Here is a 17,265-nt window from a genome sequence, read left to right as displayed (position 1 = left end):
GTAACAGCCTTTGCTTTTCCTGTTACAGGTATGATTTCTTCGTTGTGAGCCACACAGTGAAAAATGGTTGTGTCACACCCACTCATTACAACGTCATTTATGATGGCAGCCAGCTGAAACCAGATCACTTGCAGAGGTTGACCTACAAACTCTGCCACATGTACTATAACTGGTCGGTAAGTGTTTCCTAGGGGAAATGATAATATTTTTCTTTTAAGATTGTGCTTCTCTGTGCAGTTACAACACACAAAAAGGTGGAAACAGGTATCCTTCGAACACCCATGCAGATCCAAAATGCCTGCAGGTGTGCCTTGGGACCCAGAGTGGTGGTTTGAGAACTAGATGCTTTATCATTAACCTGATCTCTCTGAAGATTACTTTAATCTTTATTCTCAGTAGAAAATACTTGTTATTTTGACTACTGTTCCCAAATTCTGTGTCAAAAGCAAACTTGAAGTGACTGTTTCTTACCTGCAGAAATACTTCCTGCTTTGTGTGGAGGTGGAATTATGTTCCTCTACTTCCCTTGAGGCTTCTGTTGCATACCAAGATGAGCACACAGTCAGCTCGTGCCTGAGCTGTGCTTCACATTTATCAGTCCTAAATATTATCCTTGACTTAACCCATGTCCCATCTTCTGTGAGACCCAGTATGGAATGTAAACCTGTGTAAAGGGTTTTTTTGGAGCGAGGAGAGGAATGGAGTTGGGAAGTTTGGGTTTTCTTGTGTGTTCAGCTTATATGATGTTATTTTCAGAAACCAGCATAAACAACAGGGAATGTAAACTTAACATGCATGCATACTTTGGAATTCCAGGGGTGTCTGTTACAGTGAATGCATGCTTATTTAAATTACTTGAAAATAATTGCCCTTTTTTTTTTTTTTTCCCTTCTGCAGGGTGTTATCAGAGTTCCTGCTCCTTGCCAGTATGCTCATAAACTGGCTTTCCTTGTCGGTCAGAGCATTCACAGAGAACCAAATCTGATGCTTTCAGACAGACTCTACTATCTTTGAAGTTGAGTTATCAGCCAAATAAAATAGCGTAGTTCTTTTCCAAGGAATGCAGAATTGTCTGAGGTTTTGGTTTTCAGTTTTGTTTTTTCTTAAAAAGACCTGCACACAGGATAATATGTGCAGTTATGGAACTTATTTTTGTTATTTTGGGAAGCCTTACCCAAAAGTACTTCTAGCAAGTAAGAGGGAGAGTTATACAGAACAAAATCCAAACTTTTTCAGCTAGTATGTTACACTTCTAATTTTCAAAATGCTTCAGAACTGTTGATTCCTTATTTTTCCTGCCTGTTAAAATGAGGACAAAATTCTGTTTTGTAAACTGTTTTCACACCTGAAAAAGAGGCTTTGTTTCAAGGCTGCCATTGGGAGGGATTTGCAAACCAGGAAAAATAGACTATCCCATTGATGTCCTTTCTCTTAGTCTTGGAACTTCACATTCCCTGCACTGTGCAGTTGTCTAGAGCAAATTCCTCCCACTGTCATCACTGAAAGGAATTAAACTTCTGGGCTGATAATATTTAACCACCTGCTTGTTAAATGTGAAAACTTCCACCTGAGTGTCAGTGCACTGACCAGGGTCAGGGGGTTTTTTTGGTTTTGTAGTTCCAAGCAATGGGCAGTGGCTGTGGTTTGTTTTGCTTGTCTGAGGTTTTCCTTGGTAACTGTTGAGCAGCAGCAGCTCAGTTTGTAAAGCAGTTTGTAAAGTTGTGTGGAGGGAAGTAGATTTCAGAGCTAACACCAGAGTCAAAACAGCAGACATGGAAAAATCTGGATTAGTGCTGGTTTTCCTAACTAAGTTGTTGTGAAGCTTGTTCTTGTTCTTTGTGAGACTTAAATAAAGTTGTTGCTGTAATTCCTTGCTTGTTTATGTATTTGCTTAATGTGCTTCAACAGTGGGCTTTGGGCACAGATGTGACAATTGTCACAGTAACTTTGCAACCCCTTTTTATCTCTGAAAAGCTCTTCTGTCTTGCATGTAGATGAGCCTTTCTTATTCTACAGTGAATTAACCGTTGACAGTTCTGAAAAATGAGAGTTCTGTAACTTGTATTCAATTGAGTTTTTTTCCTTTCTTAGGCTGAGAGAACTCTGCCAACTTCTTCCACATGAAATTTGTAGTGAAGAGATGCAGAGGGGTTTTTTTTGGCAAATAGTTTGGTGTTTCTGGTGTCATACAGTGGTAGCCTGCCCTATCCACTGCTGAGTATTTTGTATTTCTTGCCGGCCCTATACCACTTATTTACCCCTGTCGCAGATATTCATTCTGATCTGTTTTTTATCATTTGAGGTCAAGAGAGAAGGGCCTTGTGCAGCTGCAGAAAGGCAGGAGATGGTCACTGGGGGCTGTTCTTTCTCCCCTGGGTGCAGTGTTGGAATGGGTGCCTTGCACCATGGCCCTGTGCTTGCCCTGGGCACCTCCCTGGGCCAGGAGGGAGGGACAGGGAGCTGGCACAGCAGCCAAGCAGCTGTGGATTTAGGAAACATACTGCACTCTACAAAATATCAAATGATTTATTTATAGAAAATATAATACACAACAATTGTACACATGCACACACCCACACAGTACTTTACCACAATTTTAGGCCAGTTATTTTCTTTAATTAAATGTTGTAATCTAGCACACAGTATCTTACAGTAATTTACATTATTATCTGAAGACACAATGGGGAAGCTTTGATCATTCATTTATAAACCTTCCATAAATTACAAAAAGAAAGGCAGTCTGAAAAGTATGTATAAACAGTAAAAACAATTTACAAATGGACAAGAATTACAAAATAGTAACAGCCAATGACTGCCATCAGTGTGTAAGATTGTTTGTCTTGATATGCCAATATCACAATTAAGATTTGATTAGAGCCTCTTGCAGCCTCGTTACTGGCTGTGGCCTGTGACTGCAACACAGCTTGTCCTTTTTACTTAAAACATGTACTTTATCCTGAATCTGACATCAGCAATATGAAAATGCCTTTTAACTTAGAACTGGACCTCCACAGAAAAAAACAAACAAACAAACAAACTGGGGAGTAAAGGGGTTTTGGTGTGGAGTTGGTTTGTTAATTTTTTTTGTTTGTTTTTGTTTTTTTTTCCCCAGTAGCTTAGAACAGTAAACCAGGAACCCCAAAACTGGAGGTTGAATGGTTTGAAACTGGGTGAGGTTCTGAATAACTTACACTGTGTCTGATTTCAGTGGAGTGAAAATGTTGACAGAATAAATCAATATGCGGTTTTGGTTTTTAGGGGGAGGGGGGAGGAAATAAAGAAGCAAAAACTGAAAAAAAAAAATTAAAAAAAAAAAAGCATTTAGCACAGCACTTTCAAACTCCCAGGAGTTACATCAGACAGTGAATGGAGTCAGTAACATAGTACTTGATCTTAAATTACCATGTTTTAGGGAAGATGAAGACAGTTGAATACACAGTACATACAAAGTATACGCTGTATATTTATTAGACAGTACAAATCATTGTGCATTAATAAGGCAAAACATCAAGGCTGATTAAACTAGGAGTTTCAAGACCATTTTTGTTAATGATTAGATGCAGTGGGGTGATCTCTCCAAACTAGGAATCGAGGACCAGAGTTTTCTCCCCACCACTCATGGTTAAAGGAGGCTAAAGGCTGAGATTTTTCCCAAAGGAGTTGCAGGTGGTGAGTTGACTTCAAATAAAACCATGTTCTTCTGGTCTTAAGCCCACAAATTTTTTTTTATATATATTTTTTTAAAAAAGTTTTTGCAACAACACATCCACTCTTGCTGTTTTGATTAAGCAATTCACATGATTCTATTGATGTCAGAGTTTAAAAATGCAGAAGTTTTGGTAAAGTTGTACTGCATAGTCATGAAAGCCCTAGTTTTGATTTAAAAAAAAAAAAAAAAAGAAAAGAAAATTTTTAAAATAAAAAATTAAAATACACAGACTGGAAGCTTTACAAGTTGTCCAGGAGCACATGAATCATTTCACTGCACCAAGCTTTTTCAGCAGTTTCTTGCCTTTGGAAAGCAGCCCCTTTTTCTTTTTCGAGGACATATCCCTGCCTCTCCCGGGACTACCAGAACCCACAGGTGACGGAGGTGACCCGGGATGGAGATGGACTGTGGGGGATGGTGCTCTCCGGGATGTACCTGTATTCTCAGGAGGAACCTATTAGGTACATTGTTATAATTTATTGAATGTTTGAAAAGCTTCAAAGCTGTCAGCAATCAAGAAAGTTGGTAACATCACTTTGTCCCATTTACCCACTTAAGCGAAAGGGCTGGTTCCTTTCTTCTCTGTGGCTTAAAATACTGCTCGGGCTTATGGAAGATGCATAAATTTAGAAGAGGGGGGGAAAAAAACTGTAGAACAATTGAAAACCAGCCAATAGAGCCCTGGTTTGGTTGTACCTTTTTAAAGGAAAAGTTGGACACACTTGTCTTGCCAGAATTCTGGCCACAAAAGCCTCAAAAGTGGCTTTGGTTTTGCATTTCAGTACTCAGATAGTACTAAAATGGAGAGGGATATTTTTAGCTACAGATTTAAGAAAAATAAATGTGTTAATTACTACAGATCAACAATCTATAGAAGCCAAACTCTTTTCAGAAGAAATTACTTGAAATGCTACATGTTCACTTACTTTTTAATGTCCTTTAAATGCCTTTTCTTTAAAATTGGCTAGCAAACCTTATGTACAGATTAGAGAAGATGGCACACTGGCTTAAAAAAAAAGTAAAAAAGGAAAGAAAAAAAAGGAAAAAGAAAAAGCTAAAATGAACCTTAATTGCAATCAAAGAAAGCTTAAAGACCCTGACTGCTTGATGTGTATGCTGCAGCTATGAGGTTGTTAAATGACAGCATTCCTAAATATTTTGAACAGCTATTTTTTTTTTTTATTTTCAATCATCAAAAGCACTTGGATGAAAATACTAAAATTGCTTATACTCAGCCTATCCTAACTACAGTGCCCAGCTGGCAAGATGGGTTACTATCAATTAAGATGATATTTTCATAGTAGAATCCATGCTGGAGGGAGTCCTGTTAGCTTGGAGTTAAAACATCAGCAATTTACTGGCTTGTTGTGCAACAGTGAGTTAAAGCAAAGGGGCTTCAAGCCGACTTTGATTTTAAATCAAGGTCTAATTCTAATGGAAAAAAAAAAAAAAACCAAAAACAAAACAAAACCAAAACAACTTGGTAAAGCACCCCAACGTACACCTGAAGATACCATATATTGAGTCTAATGCATTCATTCAGTGAGCTGCATGTTTCAGGTCGAGACTTCTATTGCATTGGTAAACCAAACAGTTGCTAAATATTTCAAATGTCCACGATCTAGGAAAAAATCCCAGTCAGTTGTACCATAGGAAGGGATTGTTTGAATAGTTGGTCTTAGGCAAGCTGGGGTATAATCGATTATGGAAAACACATCTTAAGGCAGACAATTTAAGTAGCTCTGTTTGAATGTAATGAGTTTCAAAACCAACTATACCCTTGTAAACTACCGTGTGCATCAACTTACGGTGCACTTGGGTGTTCTGTAAGGGTTGGAGCTGTTGTGCTTTTTTCTTGACACAGGAGCTTGGAATTTTTACCTCCCAGGTTGGCTAACAATGCAATATGCAGCTTTGTTTGTAGGGTAGTTAGACATCAAACTCTCCTTTCTATGTAAACATAAACATTGAGCTCGTGAAGAAATATGTTCCAAACGCTGACCTTCATAAAGTGAGGTCTGATTGACTTCCAAGGATTCCTTTTTAAAGGATTTGTCTCCTAAAAAAACCTCAATTGACTTGACTAGATTCAGCAGAAGCATACAGCCTGCTCTTCTGTGGCCAAGGGTTTTGGAGACATATTTCTTTCCTTTTCCCCCACAGTTAAGTTTCAAGACTTGCATTAGATAGCCAGGTAGCTTTAATTGAAATCTCTATTGGTATCTTCAGTTGCTCACTTACGTGAAGGCTACATTGCCTTATTAAGGTGTGAAATGAACACTCTTCTTCTGTTTCCAAGCAGATGAGCAAAGAAATAAAAATATATATAAAATATATAATATATAAAAGTATTGCAGTGATGAAACAAAACCAAAAATGAGATACTCTAAACATGGTTAATCTTTCATAAAAGAGAAGTCTCTGAGCAATTAACTAATGCCAGTTGGAACAGGAAGTCATAAGGATTAAAAGACGAGCACTGTCAGTCAATCAGCTGCAGTTACAGTTTGTATTTAGAGGAACACTGGTACCAGTCTTTTTTTCTCAAGAGATTTTTGTAGTAAGAGCAGTTTAGAAGCTTTAAGAAGTAACTATCACCAGATAAGTGCTGCTTAAATTCGAATTATAGTGGCAGGTACTGTAATGACTGCAATCAGTCAGTTTAGTTTCTCCATTTACAAATGTAACGAGCCAGCGAAGGCAAAAGTCACTTCTCCTTAGGTTTGATTTTATGTACTTGAGAGAGTTACTTTTAAATGGGCAGATGGATTTAAAGTGTCAAAAGTGACGTCTAAATTATAGATGGGACAGGATGGAATGGGAAAATAAAAGAATTTTAAGTTTTTCTTAGGCGGTTGCTTACCCTTTTTGCTTTCGAACGCGTCGGTGTGTCGTGAACGTAGCGCGAGGGTGCATCGGATAGAAAGACTTCAACATCATCAGGCACTTCTTCAAGAAAGTTGGAAGGAACCAGCCCCTTTTGTCCGTTAAGTTCACCCTGCAACACCATGACATGTTTTAATTCAAGCAAATTTACGTTCCCGAGAAGGTAAGGAAACACTTTTGCCTCTTGCAAAGATGGTGAGGAAGAGGAGAAGCCCATCTAAGGTCACTGGGATGTGACCTGAACCCCCCTCCCCTGGGCTGTCACTTAGTGATTGGTGCTGGTGAAGGTGCTCTAGCAGGTTGGAGCAGTTTGTAGTGACCAAGCAGGAGCCAACTTACATAGTAAAATCCATCTTCATCAATCTCACCGAAGACAGTGATAATGTCCCCAGTGCAGAATGTCAGCTCGGCCTGCAGGGAAGGGACGGGGCAGGTTAGGCAAAGATTACCTTTTCTTTTATCAATGGTAAACCCACTAATATTTCCCCCCCTCCTTCATGTTGACACAGTCAGTGAAACCAAATTGATCTTCGAGAGCAAAGAGAGAGAGATCAATTTTTCATTTCTTTTTTTTTCTTTTTTCTTTTAATGCACTGGATTTTTTCCCTCAGCTTGCTAAGCCTGGCCCCCCTCCCACTGGGCTCTGAACACCCCCAGGACTCCCTGTGGCCAACAAGCCAAGACACTCAGGCCTTGAACAACCTGAGCAAACTGTGAAGCTTTGAACTGTAACAGCTTCAAAGGTCCCTTCATCAATCCTTGTGTGCGGAGGGAACAGGACACTGGGGTGGGACGTGGCTCAGCACCAGGACTAACGGCTACAGGAACAGCTGAGGGAGCTGCTTTTCCCAGGATCACAGGATTAGGGTTGGAAGGGAGCTCTGGAGATCATCCAGTCCAACCCCCTGAAGCACAACAACGTTCCTGCAGTGGAGCTGTTCTGGATTCTCTTCAATAAAGGCTTTGTAAGGGGCAGCTCCACTCTCTGATCAGCAAACAGAGAGTGCACTGGGCTCTTTTTAATTGCCTGTGGCTTAAATGCAATGTAATAGGGGGGGAGGGGGGGTTTAATTATATTTAATTTCCTGTGGTCATGGGAGAGAGAACAAACAAAATGTTTGCCATATATCAGCACAATTTCTTTGATTTGTTGGCCAAACTACTTTGAAACACCATAATTTAGAAACAGATTTGGTGCAGCAAGAAACAGAAAACAACCCTGGCTGTGTTTTAAAGCACCAAGACCCACATATTTCAAAATTCACTTTCTGCTGAAAAAAATTCCAAACAATTCACCAATTAAAAAACCCCCAAATATTTTAAAGGCTAACTGAGGAAGCTCCTAGGTATGCAGTGTTTTCTTTAGAGTTTTCAGTGTGCCCTAACATTCTTACTACAATGCAGACAGAAATGGAACCTGCACCAAATCTGGACTGAGGGACTTGCATGTAACACCAAAAACCAAATGTAAAAAGTGACTCTGTTGTTGCTGGTCCCAGTTATGGAGAAATGGCAGACTGCAAGTGGAAGATAAACCCATAATGGAAATGTGGTTGATGCTCAGCTGGTTTTAAATGAAGATGTGGCTAATGCTCAGCTGCTTAAAATATCCTTATATTATTATAACAAAAAAGAGATAGCTATGCAAGACGTACATTCATGAAAGCTCAGATCAATTAAGAGAAAAATAAAATATGTTGTGAATGCTGTTCCTGTGGGCTGTATCCTTCTGGCTTAGGTTGTGAGGGAGGGTGGATTTTTGGAGGTTTTGGGCCCAAACACACAGAGGAAATCGGAAAATAAAAATTCCCTACATTTATAACTGCTGTTTTCCTTACAGACTCCTGTTGTATTTGCAGGCACACACACTTATTGTGTAACACCCATAGCCACAGCTGACTTTAGAATGTATTAAATAAACCTACAGAGGACATTCCTTGATTTTGTTTGAACAAGAACTGGAAATCCACCTGTACAGATGCCATGAGCTTGTCATAGACATCTGCTCCAAAACCACTTGACCTGTGTCTGTAATCCTGAACTGTTTCTCTGCACATCCACCCTAAATGGAGAGCGGTGCCCATCAGTCCTGACCACAGCACACGGTTCTGGCCTTACCTCTACATCTACATTGGGAGAACTTTCTCTTGGGTCATAATCATACAGTGCCACCATCCTTCTTGTAGTCACTGGCTGTTGTCTGCCACTCCTTCTGCTTCTCTCTGTTCCAGTCACGGGGAGAGGAAGGGGAGGAAAAGCTATCAAAATTATTTTGACAATGAAAGCACGATGCACCTCTCCCTCACGTCCTTTTCCCAGCACTGTGTCAGCAATGTGGGTGTTTCTCCAGCACAGTGATAAAAAGTCACAGGTTACCAAACCTACTAGCACAGATAAAAGATGTGAAACCACATAAATAATATTTGACACGCATCTGCCCCTCTGTTCTAAGCCACTGAATCTTCTGAACAATTTTAGTTGCAAAACTAAAGCTCTTCAATTTTTGTCCTTCTTGGTTGTAAGAATCAGAGGTTACTGGGGCTGGAAAATTTGGAGGTACCTGCATGTAGTAAAAACAATAGGTACAGCACATCCAGCCAAGTTAACAGCACCCAAAAATTAGGAAAAGTGAAATGTTGGTATTTTCCCTTACCAATTTTCTCAATGGGTGTGTTCAAAGGAAGAAAACCTTGTTTAAGAAGCTGATCCATCATCTCTTCATCATCTGCTTGGATCTCAGAGACCATATTACATGGGATAAGGCCAATTCTTGCACAGGTTTCTCCACGATAAAATCCATCAGCATCTTTGTCCCCATAAACCTGTTATTCAGAGTGATAATATTGGTAAGCAAAGGTTTTAGCAAATAGGAATTTTAATGCAGGCTAAGTGGTTACACATGGAAATATATCAGTTTTTGACTACTCTGACTTAGGTTATAAAACTGGAATTGTGACATTTATTTGAATTTGTTGGCACAAACCTTCTATCAGGTGGAGAGGTCAGCAAAATACAGAACAAAGTACTCAACATTACAAAAATTGTGATTTAGAGTGCAGACATTTACGTTAAGACTCAACACAGTGAAAGGCAGTCAGGATTTTAACAGCTTAAGATAGAATTTTATCTCTGAAATGGGTAATATTCAAATGAGTCTATTTTGTTGTTTTTTTTTTTTTTCAGGTTCTGTTTCAGATCACACTTAAACCTCAGTCACCCTTGGACTACCAGCAGCTGCTCCTTCTGCCTCCCTCCTTTCTGCCTGTTTTGCAGCAGATCAAATGGATGCAAGCAAGGCTGCAGGAGGAAACACTTCTGCTGAGTCCACAGAAATATCTGCTGGCTTTTTAAAACCACAGCAGCAAAGCTGAACAAAATTTGCCTTGCAGCTGCACAGTCAGAAGATGAGGCGAGCTGGGATGGAGGGCTTGGGAAAAACACTGCCAGAACCCAACCCAACCCCTGGAACAGCCAATTTGTCCTCTGTGCCCTGGTGAAAGGCAGTGTGTGTGTTTTACACCAAACTGACAGAAAAGGGAACAGAAATATCTGACTCCCGGACTCGAATTATTCTAAATTGTTTATTATCTAGGAGCGTTCAGCATTTAAAAAAAATACAGCAGCTCTGGTTTGTATTGAAGGCACAACACTCAGGGCTCCTGGGGGACCTTTGCAGCAATGCAGTCCTCTCTGGAGCAGTTTTTCCTGCAGGGTTTGTGGCAATGGACACAGGGAATTTCAGTCACAACTATAGTCTTAACACCTAAATCTCTAATTAAGTCTGGTCCTAACTATCTACAGAAACTTTGAGATTTTTGCCCGCCACATGATTATTTTTAAGCCATTAGCACTAGATATCAGGTTCCAGATCCAGTAAGATTTCCAGCCTGAACCTCTGGAGGAAAAAAAAACCCTTGGATTCCAGTCCCACAAGGGACAAAGGAGACCCTGTTTGCTAATTTCCTTTGTTTTCAGCTCTCACCTTTATGATCTGTCCTTCTTTAAAGGGCAGCTCTTCCTCGGCGGCGTCAGGATTTGGGGACATGGTCAGTGGGTCGTAGTCGAAGAGTGCAACAAATATTCGAGTAGAAATATCTTCTGTGCCAGGGTCTGTTTCGGATTCCTCATAAAGATCTGGAGAAAGATGGTCATGCCCACCGTAGCCATCTGGGAAATTAAAGTCAGAAAGGAACAGTTCAGTGACACAAGTTGGCCTCATCTTTCAACTATTCCAGTTAATATTTGAAACGTGTTTGGCATTTCAGTGAAAAACATCCCCAAACCTCAATGTATGTCCTATAAAGCTTGGTGGGTTGGTCTTTTCTTTTTTTTTTTTTTTTTTTAATTAGCAAATTGGTATTGTTTTAAAAAGCATTTAAAATCTTCATGCACTGAAAGTGGTGTTATCTCCTACCCCACACTGACATTTACACTTGTGGATGCAGCTCAGGTAGGAAAGCCATTTTTGTCAGGTTTACTGGACTTTGCCATAAATTAATGAGGCATGTTAAGAGTGACGTAATGATGGGTCTGACAGGCTTTTTCATTTCTGCAAAAATAACCATGCTTTGGATCCATTTGTTTTCCAGCACAGCTGGCTCTGCTCTTCATGGACACAAGAAAGCACGTGCCAGCTGTGTTGGCAAACCATGTTTTAGGTACCAGGTTAAAAATCAAACATGGTCATAAATCTCTCCAGACAGAGAAAAAGGATGGTATTCCAGCAGTGCCAGGGCTGGAACTACACTGCCTGTGATTTTGTTGCAATGCTGTCAGTAGTTAACATAGGGCTCAAACCAACCCAAACCACTAAGAAGGTGTGTTGAAATCCAGGAGAAATGATGATTTAACTATAAGCTCATTAGGAAAGACCATCCTTGAATATCCCAGCACTTGACAATGCACCAAACTCTGCCCACTGCAGGGTAACAGACCAATTAGGACATTAAAAATGAGAATGAACATTTTGTCTCATATATCTTTCAGACTTTTGGAGAATGTGTTTAGTCCATGATTCACCAAAATACTTAAGGATGGACTTTAGAAAATCAAACTGGAAGATTAGGTCGAAATGGCTGACAGTGAGTGTTCTGACTGATGGGTTTAAAAGGCTTTTAATTTTGGTTTGAAGGAGGATGTGGCAGCAGTTTCCCAAACAGCCTCTTTCAAGGCACATGAACTTGAAGTCCCAAAAATTAAAGCCCTCAAAATCAAAAGCCATTTGTGAATATCTTGGCTTATTGAAAAGTCCCTCTGGCTTCACTGGGAGTCACATATTTTTTGTTCTTTGCTGAATCAACATTTATCATCCTGTTTACAAGATTCTTCACAATGAATAAATTGAGAAAGTGATGTTATGAATTATGATGAAAATGTAGTTCAACTATATCAATTTGTTCCAAACGATTTTCATATTAGTACAATTTTTACTGTAATCACCTCTTGCAAACTAAAGACTCACATTGTTTTTTAACAGTTTGAGCATTCAATATGAAACATTTTAGATAAATGCTTTTTACCTTTTTCCCTCTTTTGCCTCTACACCATGCATTTTATTCAACATCTGATAATTGTAAACTACCAGAATGTTCAGAGGGTCACAGCTTTCAGGGAACATCTCCTGACTCGTGGCTCCAGAGCTCAAGAAAGAACGTCAGTAAGGATAAAATGCAGAACAGCAAAAGGGCAGGGAAAAATTCCAGCCAAGAAGCTTTAGGCAGGCACAAAGCACAGAAAGGAAGTGTGGGAAAAGGGCACATGTGGGACAGAAAGCAATGAGACACAAAGGATGGGATCCTTCTCTGTTCCTCCCCCAGTCAGGTTGCAGCCATCCTGAGGCTGATACTCAGGCCCACCAGGCAATGGGAACCAGGTGGGTTAAGGGGTGTTTTGTTTTGGTTTTTAAATTAAAAAAATATCAATTTTTTCATCCAACTCCAGCTGCTCTTAATGAAGGTAAGGTGGAAACATGAATTACAGCCAAATGTATCTCTGTTAAAAGCACTGGCCTGTGCCAGAATACTCATGTTTGCTTCAGTGAAGCAGAAAGCAAATAATCTCTTGACTAGCTTATTAGTTACTTATCTTATACTCTCCAGAGGTACAAATGCATGTCACACACACACACACACATCACTGTGCATGTACAGTCTTGTCTCTGGATGCATCCAGCCAGATTCCCAACCTGTGCATGGTGGCAACCACAGCTGCACTGAATTCACTCGATCTACACTGATACACCCAGAGATGTCTGCTTGCTTGGAAACTCAGGACTTAATTACAATTTACCTAAACTTTCAGGGCCTCTTCTGTTTCATTTCAGAGATCACCAAAACCTGAGAGAGTTCCTTAACTCCCTCCGTGGCCTGGGCTGCTTTTATGGGTCCAGTGTCACACACTCCAATTCCCTGTCTAATCAACTGCGAGAACTGAGCTATTGATCACGTAATGATTTCTATGCTGATGAAGCAGCAAATACTATCAGTAGTGGGTAAAACTGCCTTACTTATGTAATGTAGCAGAAGACAAAGAATAATTGTTGTCTACGTCAGGTGACGCAGCCCAAGCCCTGTGTGGTCACCGAGAAGACTCCGAGCCTCCCTTTAAGCCTACGAATAATACCTGTGACACACTGTTTGTGCCTGTCCCTCTGCCTGGATCCAGCTGGGATGTTGGGATGGAGGGTGGTTCAGGTGTGTACAGTCACTGACTGGCACTGGGAGCAGCGCAGCTTCACAGAGTTCATGCAATGCTTGGGCTGGTCGAGTATGGAGAGGGGCCGTGCGGCGGGACGGAGCCCTCGGGGCTGTCTGTCCCCGGCAGCTGAGCTGGAGGAACTTACCTGAGGGCACCCAGGACTCAGAGCCAGTCCCCCCTGGCATCCTGCATTGCATGCAAGGGTGTCACACATGGTTAACACGCGGCTCTAAACCGTGCCTGGCGCAAAGGTTGAAGAAGGGTGGGCGTACCGTGTCCATAGTGAGGGGCCATGGGACGCTGCGGGGGCCAGTGCTTGTGTCCAATGCTGCCATAATAAGCTTCTTCTTTTACAGGTGAAATATTTCCCTCACTACCTGACCGAGACCGAGCGCCTTCACTGTTACTGTCCATTGTAATTTCTACGGAGAAAAAGGGAATGATCTATTAAAACAGAGTGTAGAGTGGCCTCAGCGGAGGCTCCTGCTGGGCCTGCCCTGTTTTCTCGCTTCCTAACACTGCACAAGCTTTGCCAGATGCCTCAGCCTCTAGAAATCCTCTTCAGCAGGGGGTAGGAAATCACAGAAATAGGAATCTGGATTTTGTGCTTTTTAAAATTCATACAGTGTAAATACTGTTTGTTAGGTCTTTGGATAGGAATCGTCTTTTATTATGAGGTTTAAACAATCCTACCTGCCAGATCTGCAAGGTCAAGAGCACTGTAAACTGTCTTTCACCTTCTAAAGTACCAACCTAAAAACAAAAATTAATTAATTCACTTAAATCCTACCTGCAAGAAGATACTAGTCTAAAGAACTTATAGCTTTATGGAGAAAACGCCTCCAGGAGCTTAAATTCTGGAACATTTTGGAGAAAGATTTTGCTACTGGAATCTTAAAAACATTACAATCTTGAAAGTCTTTCCCACTTCTCCCAGAACTGCCTTAAGAACTCTCCATCACTTAAGCAACCCTTTAGCTAAATAAAAATCCCGGACAAATTTGGAATCCACAATTTTGAGCTATCTCTGAGGCCAACAAGTTTCAGCTATTTAAGAAGCCTAAACTTTGACTCAATCACATCTACTTCTTTTATTTTACTCTGCTTTTCATTTTATGGAATTATAATGACACAACTATAACAAAACCATCCTTGCAGCCCTTACTCCTGGGAAATGTTCTGTGCCAGTGGGAGATCAGAACAGTTCAAGTTTATACAGTCATTTACTACATGCTTTTGGATGCTCTACTTTTACTACATTTTATTTATCTGAGCTCTCAATATTTCTCTTAGCTCCTAGCAGGTTTACAGGAAGGAACTTTCATGCAGTTTTATCAAGTGTTTAAACTTGCTTCAGTTCTCCTCAAAGTGGTATTTTACAGTATGATGCTGAAAAAGAGAAATATTGCATGCTTACCTTTCAGCAACTTTAATCACTAGTCCTCTAGTCAGAAATTAGGACTCTTGAACCCTAAACCACATAAGGCCCTCCAACAGTTCCACAGCAAATAATATTTTTTGTTATACACTGTACATAATGCTCAATAGTTTCTTGTTACCAGCAAGAGACAATATTATCATTTCTTTCTAATGGAACTTTCCCAAAGGGCATTTGTGGATTGTAAATAATACAAATCACAATAATTAATGCTTTAAGTTACGCCAAATGAAACAAAATCTGAGTTATTATTTTCTATTTAATTATCTCCTTGAGCACAGACTATCAGAAATTAATTTCTTTATCTAAGCCGTTGCTATTAAACTACTAAACAGCAAAGTCATTGCTTAGTGGTTTCTGTGTCCTAACCTTGTTTACAAAAAGTGAGCTCTGATAAATTTAATCACTTCCCTCAGTTTTTAATTGAAATGAAAATTAAATAGAAACCCAAAGGATTCAGTCACACAAACTTCTCTACTGTCTTGCTATTAAAAATGGGGAATTTTAGCAGATAAAAGAAAGACCTTAGATAAAAAATTTGCTTTAAGCAGTCCAAAGGTAACCCAGGAATCTTTACTCCTGTGAAATAAAGGCTGCTTTCAGAGGGAAAGAAAGAGGAGATGAAAATCTAACATTTGTCCCAGCAGCATCCAAAAGCTGTTTGGTTCAGCTCACAATAACCTGCCAAGAGAAGCACGAGAGCCTCCCTGGAGCTGATTCTCCTCCATACCATTTTTATTCCAGTGTAATTCCACTGACATCTGTGAAGCTCATCCTGGTTTACAGGATGTGGGATGAGAATCAGCCTCTGACCAGCCCCACTGCACTGAGGAGACTGAGCAAATTTTATGCATTTTTCCCCTGTGTGTGTTTTCTGATCCATAGTTTCAGTAATAGTAGTTACTATCCACTAGATATCCAAAGAAATATGCCCACTAGGAGAATTTTGCTTTTAATTTACAGTACAGGAATTTTAGTGTGATTCTATGAGAAGGGAAAAATATTTAATACTTAAAAATAAAAACATTCCTTTATGATCAGTCTCTGTCCTCCTGACGATCCCCATTTGTTACATCAATTATTCCCGTACAAGTCAGTGAGAATTGCCTGACACTGCTTCCTTCTCCTCATTGTGGTGCCTACAGTATTCACAAATTAAAATCCAGGTTGGGGACAGGAAACAGATCAACTTTACATCTTCATGGAGTGAAGTCCTGGGAATAACTCACAGAACTCTTCCTGCATTTGTTTTGCATGTGTTTCCTGATTTTCCATGTGAATGTTTCTCCTCTTTCAGTTTAGAGTGCAAGTTTTAACAGATACATATTTGTCCACAGTGTCTTGATTCCATTATCTTTTCCCCACTACTTTTTGGATTTTCTGGTATTCACCAGCATAGAGATTAAGTAATGATTAAAGCAGAATAGAGATGGCTCTGCAAGAAATAGAAAATTTAGTAAATTTATGGAAGTTCTATGAACTTGTTGCATTTAAAAGCTTCCATTTTCCCTGCTAAGTTCCAAAAAGTAGTCAAGACAATGGAAAGTGAATGGAGAATGATGGTTGATGAATGGAAGGATGGATGGATGAACGGATGGCTGGATGACTACATTTATTTTACTGGTTGCATAGTAACCTGCCAGCCAATTTCTTCTTAGGTAAGATCTAACAGCACCTAAGCTTAACCAAGCTTAAAAAAGCTCCAATACCCACTAAATTTAATGAAAAGACTCCCAGAGATGTCAATGACTACTAATTCAGCCCCTTGTGAGGCCCCAGTGCACTCATTTACGTGGAGATGTTTTTAGTCCCGCTTCACCCCATTTAAACTAAGAGTAGCCTGGTTCAAGACAAGCATCAGTTGTTTTTGTTTTTTTAAGGATTGCCTTCCCAAACTCTGAGGCTGCAAAGAACAGAAATGCACCAATCTGTCCAACTAACCAATGGAAGGGACCAACATTGGCCGAGACCTTTGTGGCACTGCACTGCCATGAGAGGACCTTCGTCCTGCATGCTCCACCCTTTCAGGCCGTCCTGCAGATGCTGGATTACCTAAAAGCTAAAATAAAAAACAAAACAAAAAACAAAAACAAAAACAAAAACAAAAACAAAAACAGAAACAACAACAGAAAAAACAGGTTTGTAAGTTCCATGCATGGTAACATCATGGTCATATGGCTGGACATTAATCAGGTCAATCACATTTGGAAGCATAAGCTCTAAAGGCAACTAAACTTAGTTTTTAACTGAAAGGTTAGCTGAAAAGTAAATACTGTTGCCTGGCAAACCTGCAAAAGAAAAAAAATGGTTCCCTGATTTATGGCAGAGTTTTGTAACCAGCAGTCACACATCAGAACAAAAAGAAAAGAAAAAGAATAATTTTTGAAATATTCTTTTGCCTTTGTTGTTGCTGCTAAGGTGACTCTTTAACCTCCTGGAGAGTAGTACAAGCAGTTGTGAGCTGTGGAGATTGGACTGCACTGCAAAGGCCTTGCTTGTGTCCAGCTCTAGAGCTTCCTCCAGTTTGCAGCATGGG

At 40.1% G+C, this 17,265-nt stretch overlaps 2 protein-coding genes across 16 annotated transcripts in view; one reads left to right on the top strand and one right to left on the bottom strand.

Moving 5' to 3' along the window:
• The window catches only part of PIWIL1 (piwi like RNA-mediated gene silencing 1), a 14,380-nt gene extending 13,108 nt beyond the window's left edge, over positions 1 to 1,272 (top strand). The window contains exons 20-21 of the mRNA XM_027891040.1: positions 29 to 176; positions 898 to 1,272. Coding sequence (XP_027746841.1) covers positions 29 to 176; positions 898 to 1,014 — 265 coding nt within the window. The 3' untranslated portion in view covers positions 1,015 to 1,272. The remainder of the gene's footprint in view (positions 1 to 28; positions 177 to 897) is intronic.
• A 1,236-nt stretch (positions 1,273 to 2,508) lies between these two features.
• Positions 2,509 to 17,265, bottom strand: part of RIMBP2 (RIMS binding protein 2) — an 88,633-nt gene continuing 73,876 nt past the window's right edge. For 3 of the 15 annotated variants that reach the window (XM_027891034.1, XM_027891027.1, XM_027891030.1), the window contains 8 exons: positions 16,671 to 16,788; positions 13,564 to 13,713; positions 10,578 to 10,762; positions 9,249 to 9,417; positions 8,714 to 8,820; positions 6,935 to 7,006; positions 6,573 to 6,707; positions 2,509 to 4,163 (listed from right to left, as the gene is read on the bottom strand). In XM_027891034.1, coding sequence (XP_027746835.1) covers positions 3,975 to 4,163; positions 6,573 to 6,707; positions 6,935 to 7,006; positions 8,714 to 8,820; positions 9,249 to 9,417; positions 10,578 to 10,762; positions 13,564 to 13,713; positions 16,671 to 16,788 — 1,125 coding nt within the window. In that variant the 3' untranslated portion in view covers positions 2,509 to 3,974. The other 12 variants (XM_027891028.1, XM_027891032.1, XM_027891021.1 and 9 more) reach the window with 11 other exon arrangements.

The sequence above is a fragment of the Empidonax traillii genome, unplaced genomic scaffold, assembly GCF_003031625.1.
Source record: "Empidonax traillii isolate 1590-97213 ecotype Southwest subspecies unplaced genomic scaffold, ASM303162v1 scaffold308:size980311, whole genome shotgun sequence".
Classification (NCBI taxonomy): Eukaryota; Metazoa; Chordata; class Aves; order Passeriformes; family Tyrannidae; genus Empidonax; species Empidonax traillii.
The sequence above is the reverse complement of the archived record's forward strand: the minus strand, read 5'-3'. Positions and strand labels throughout refer to the sequence as shown.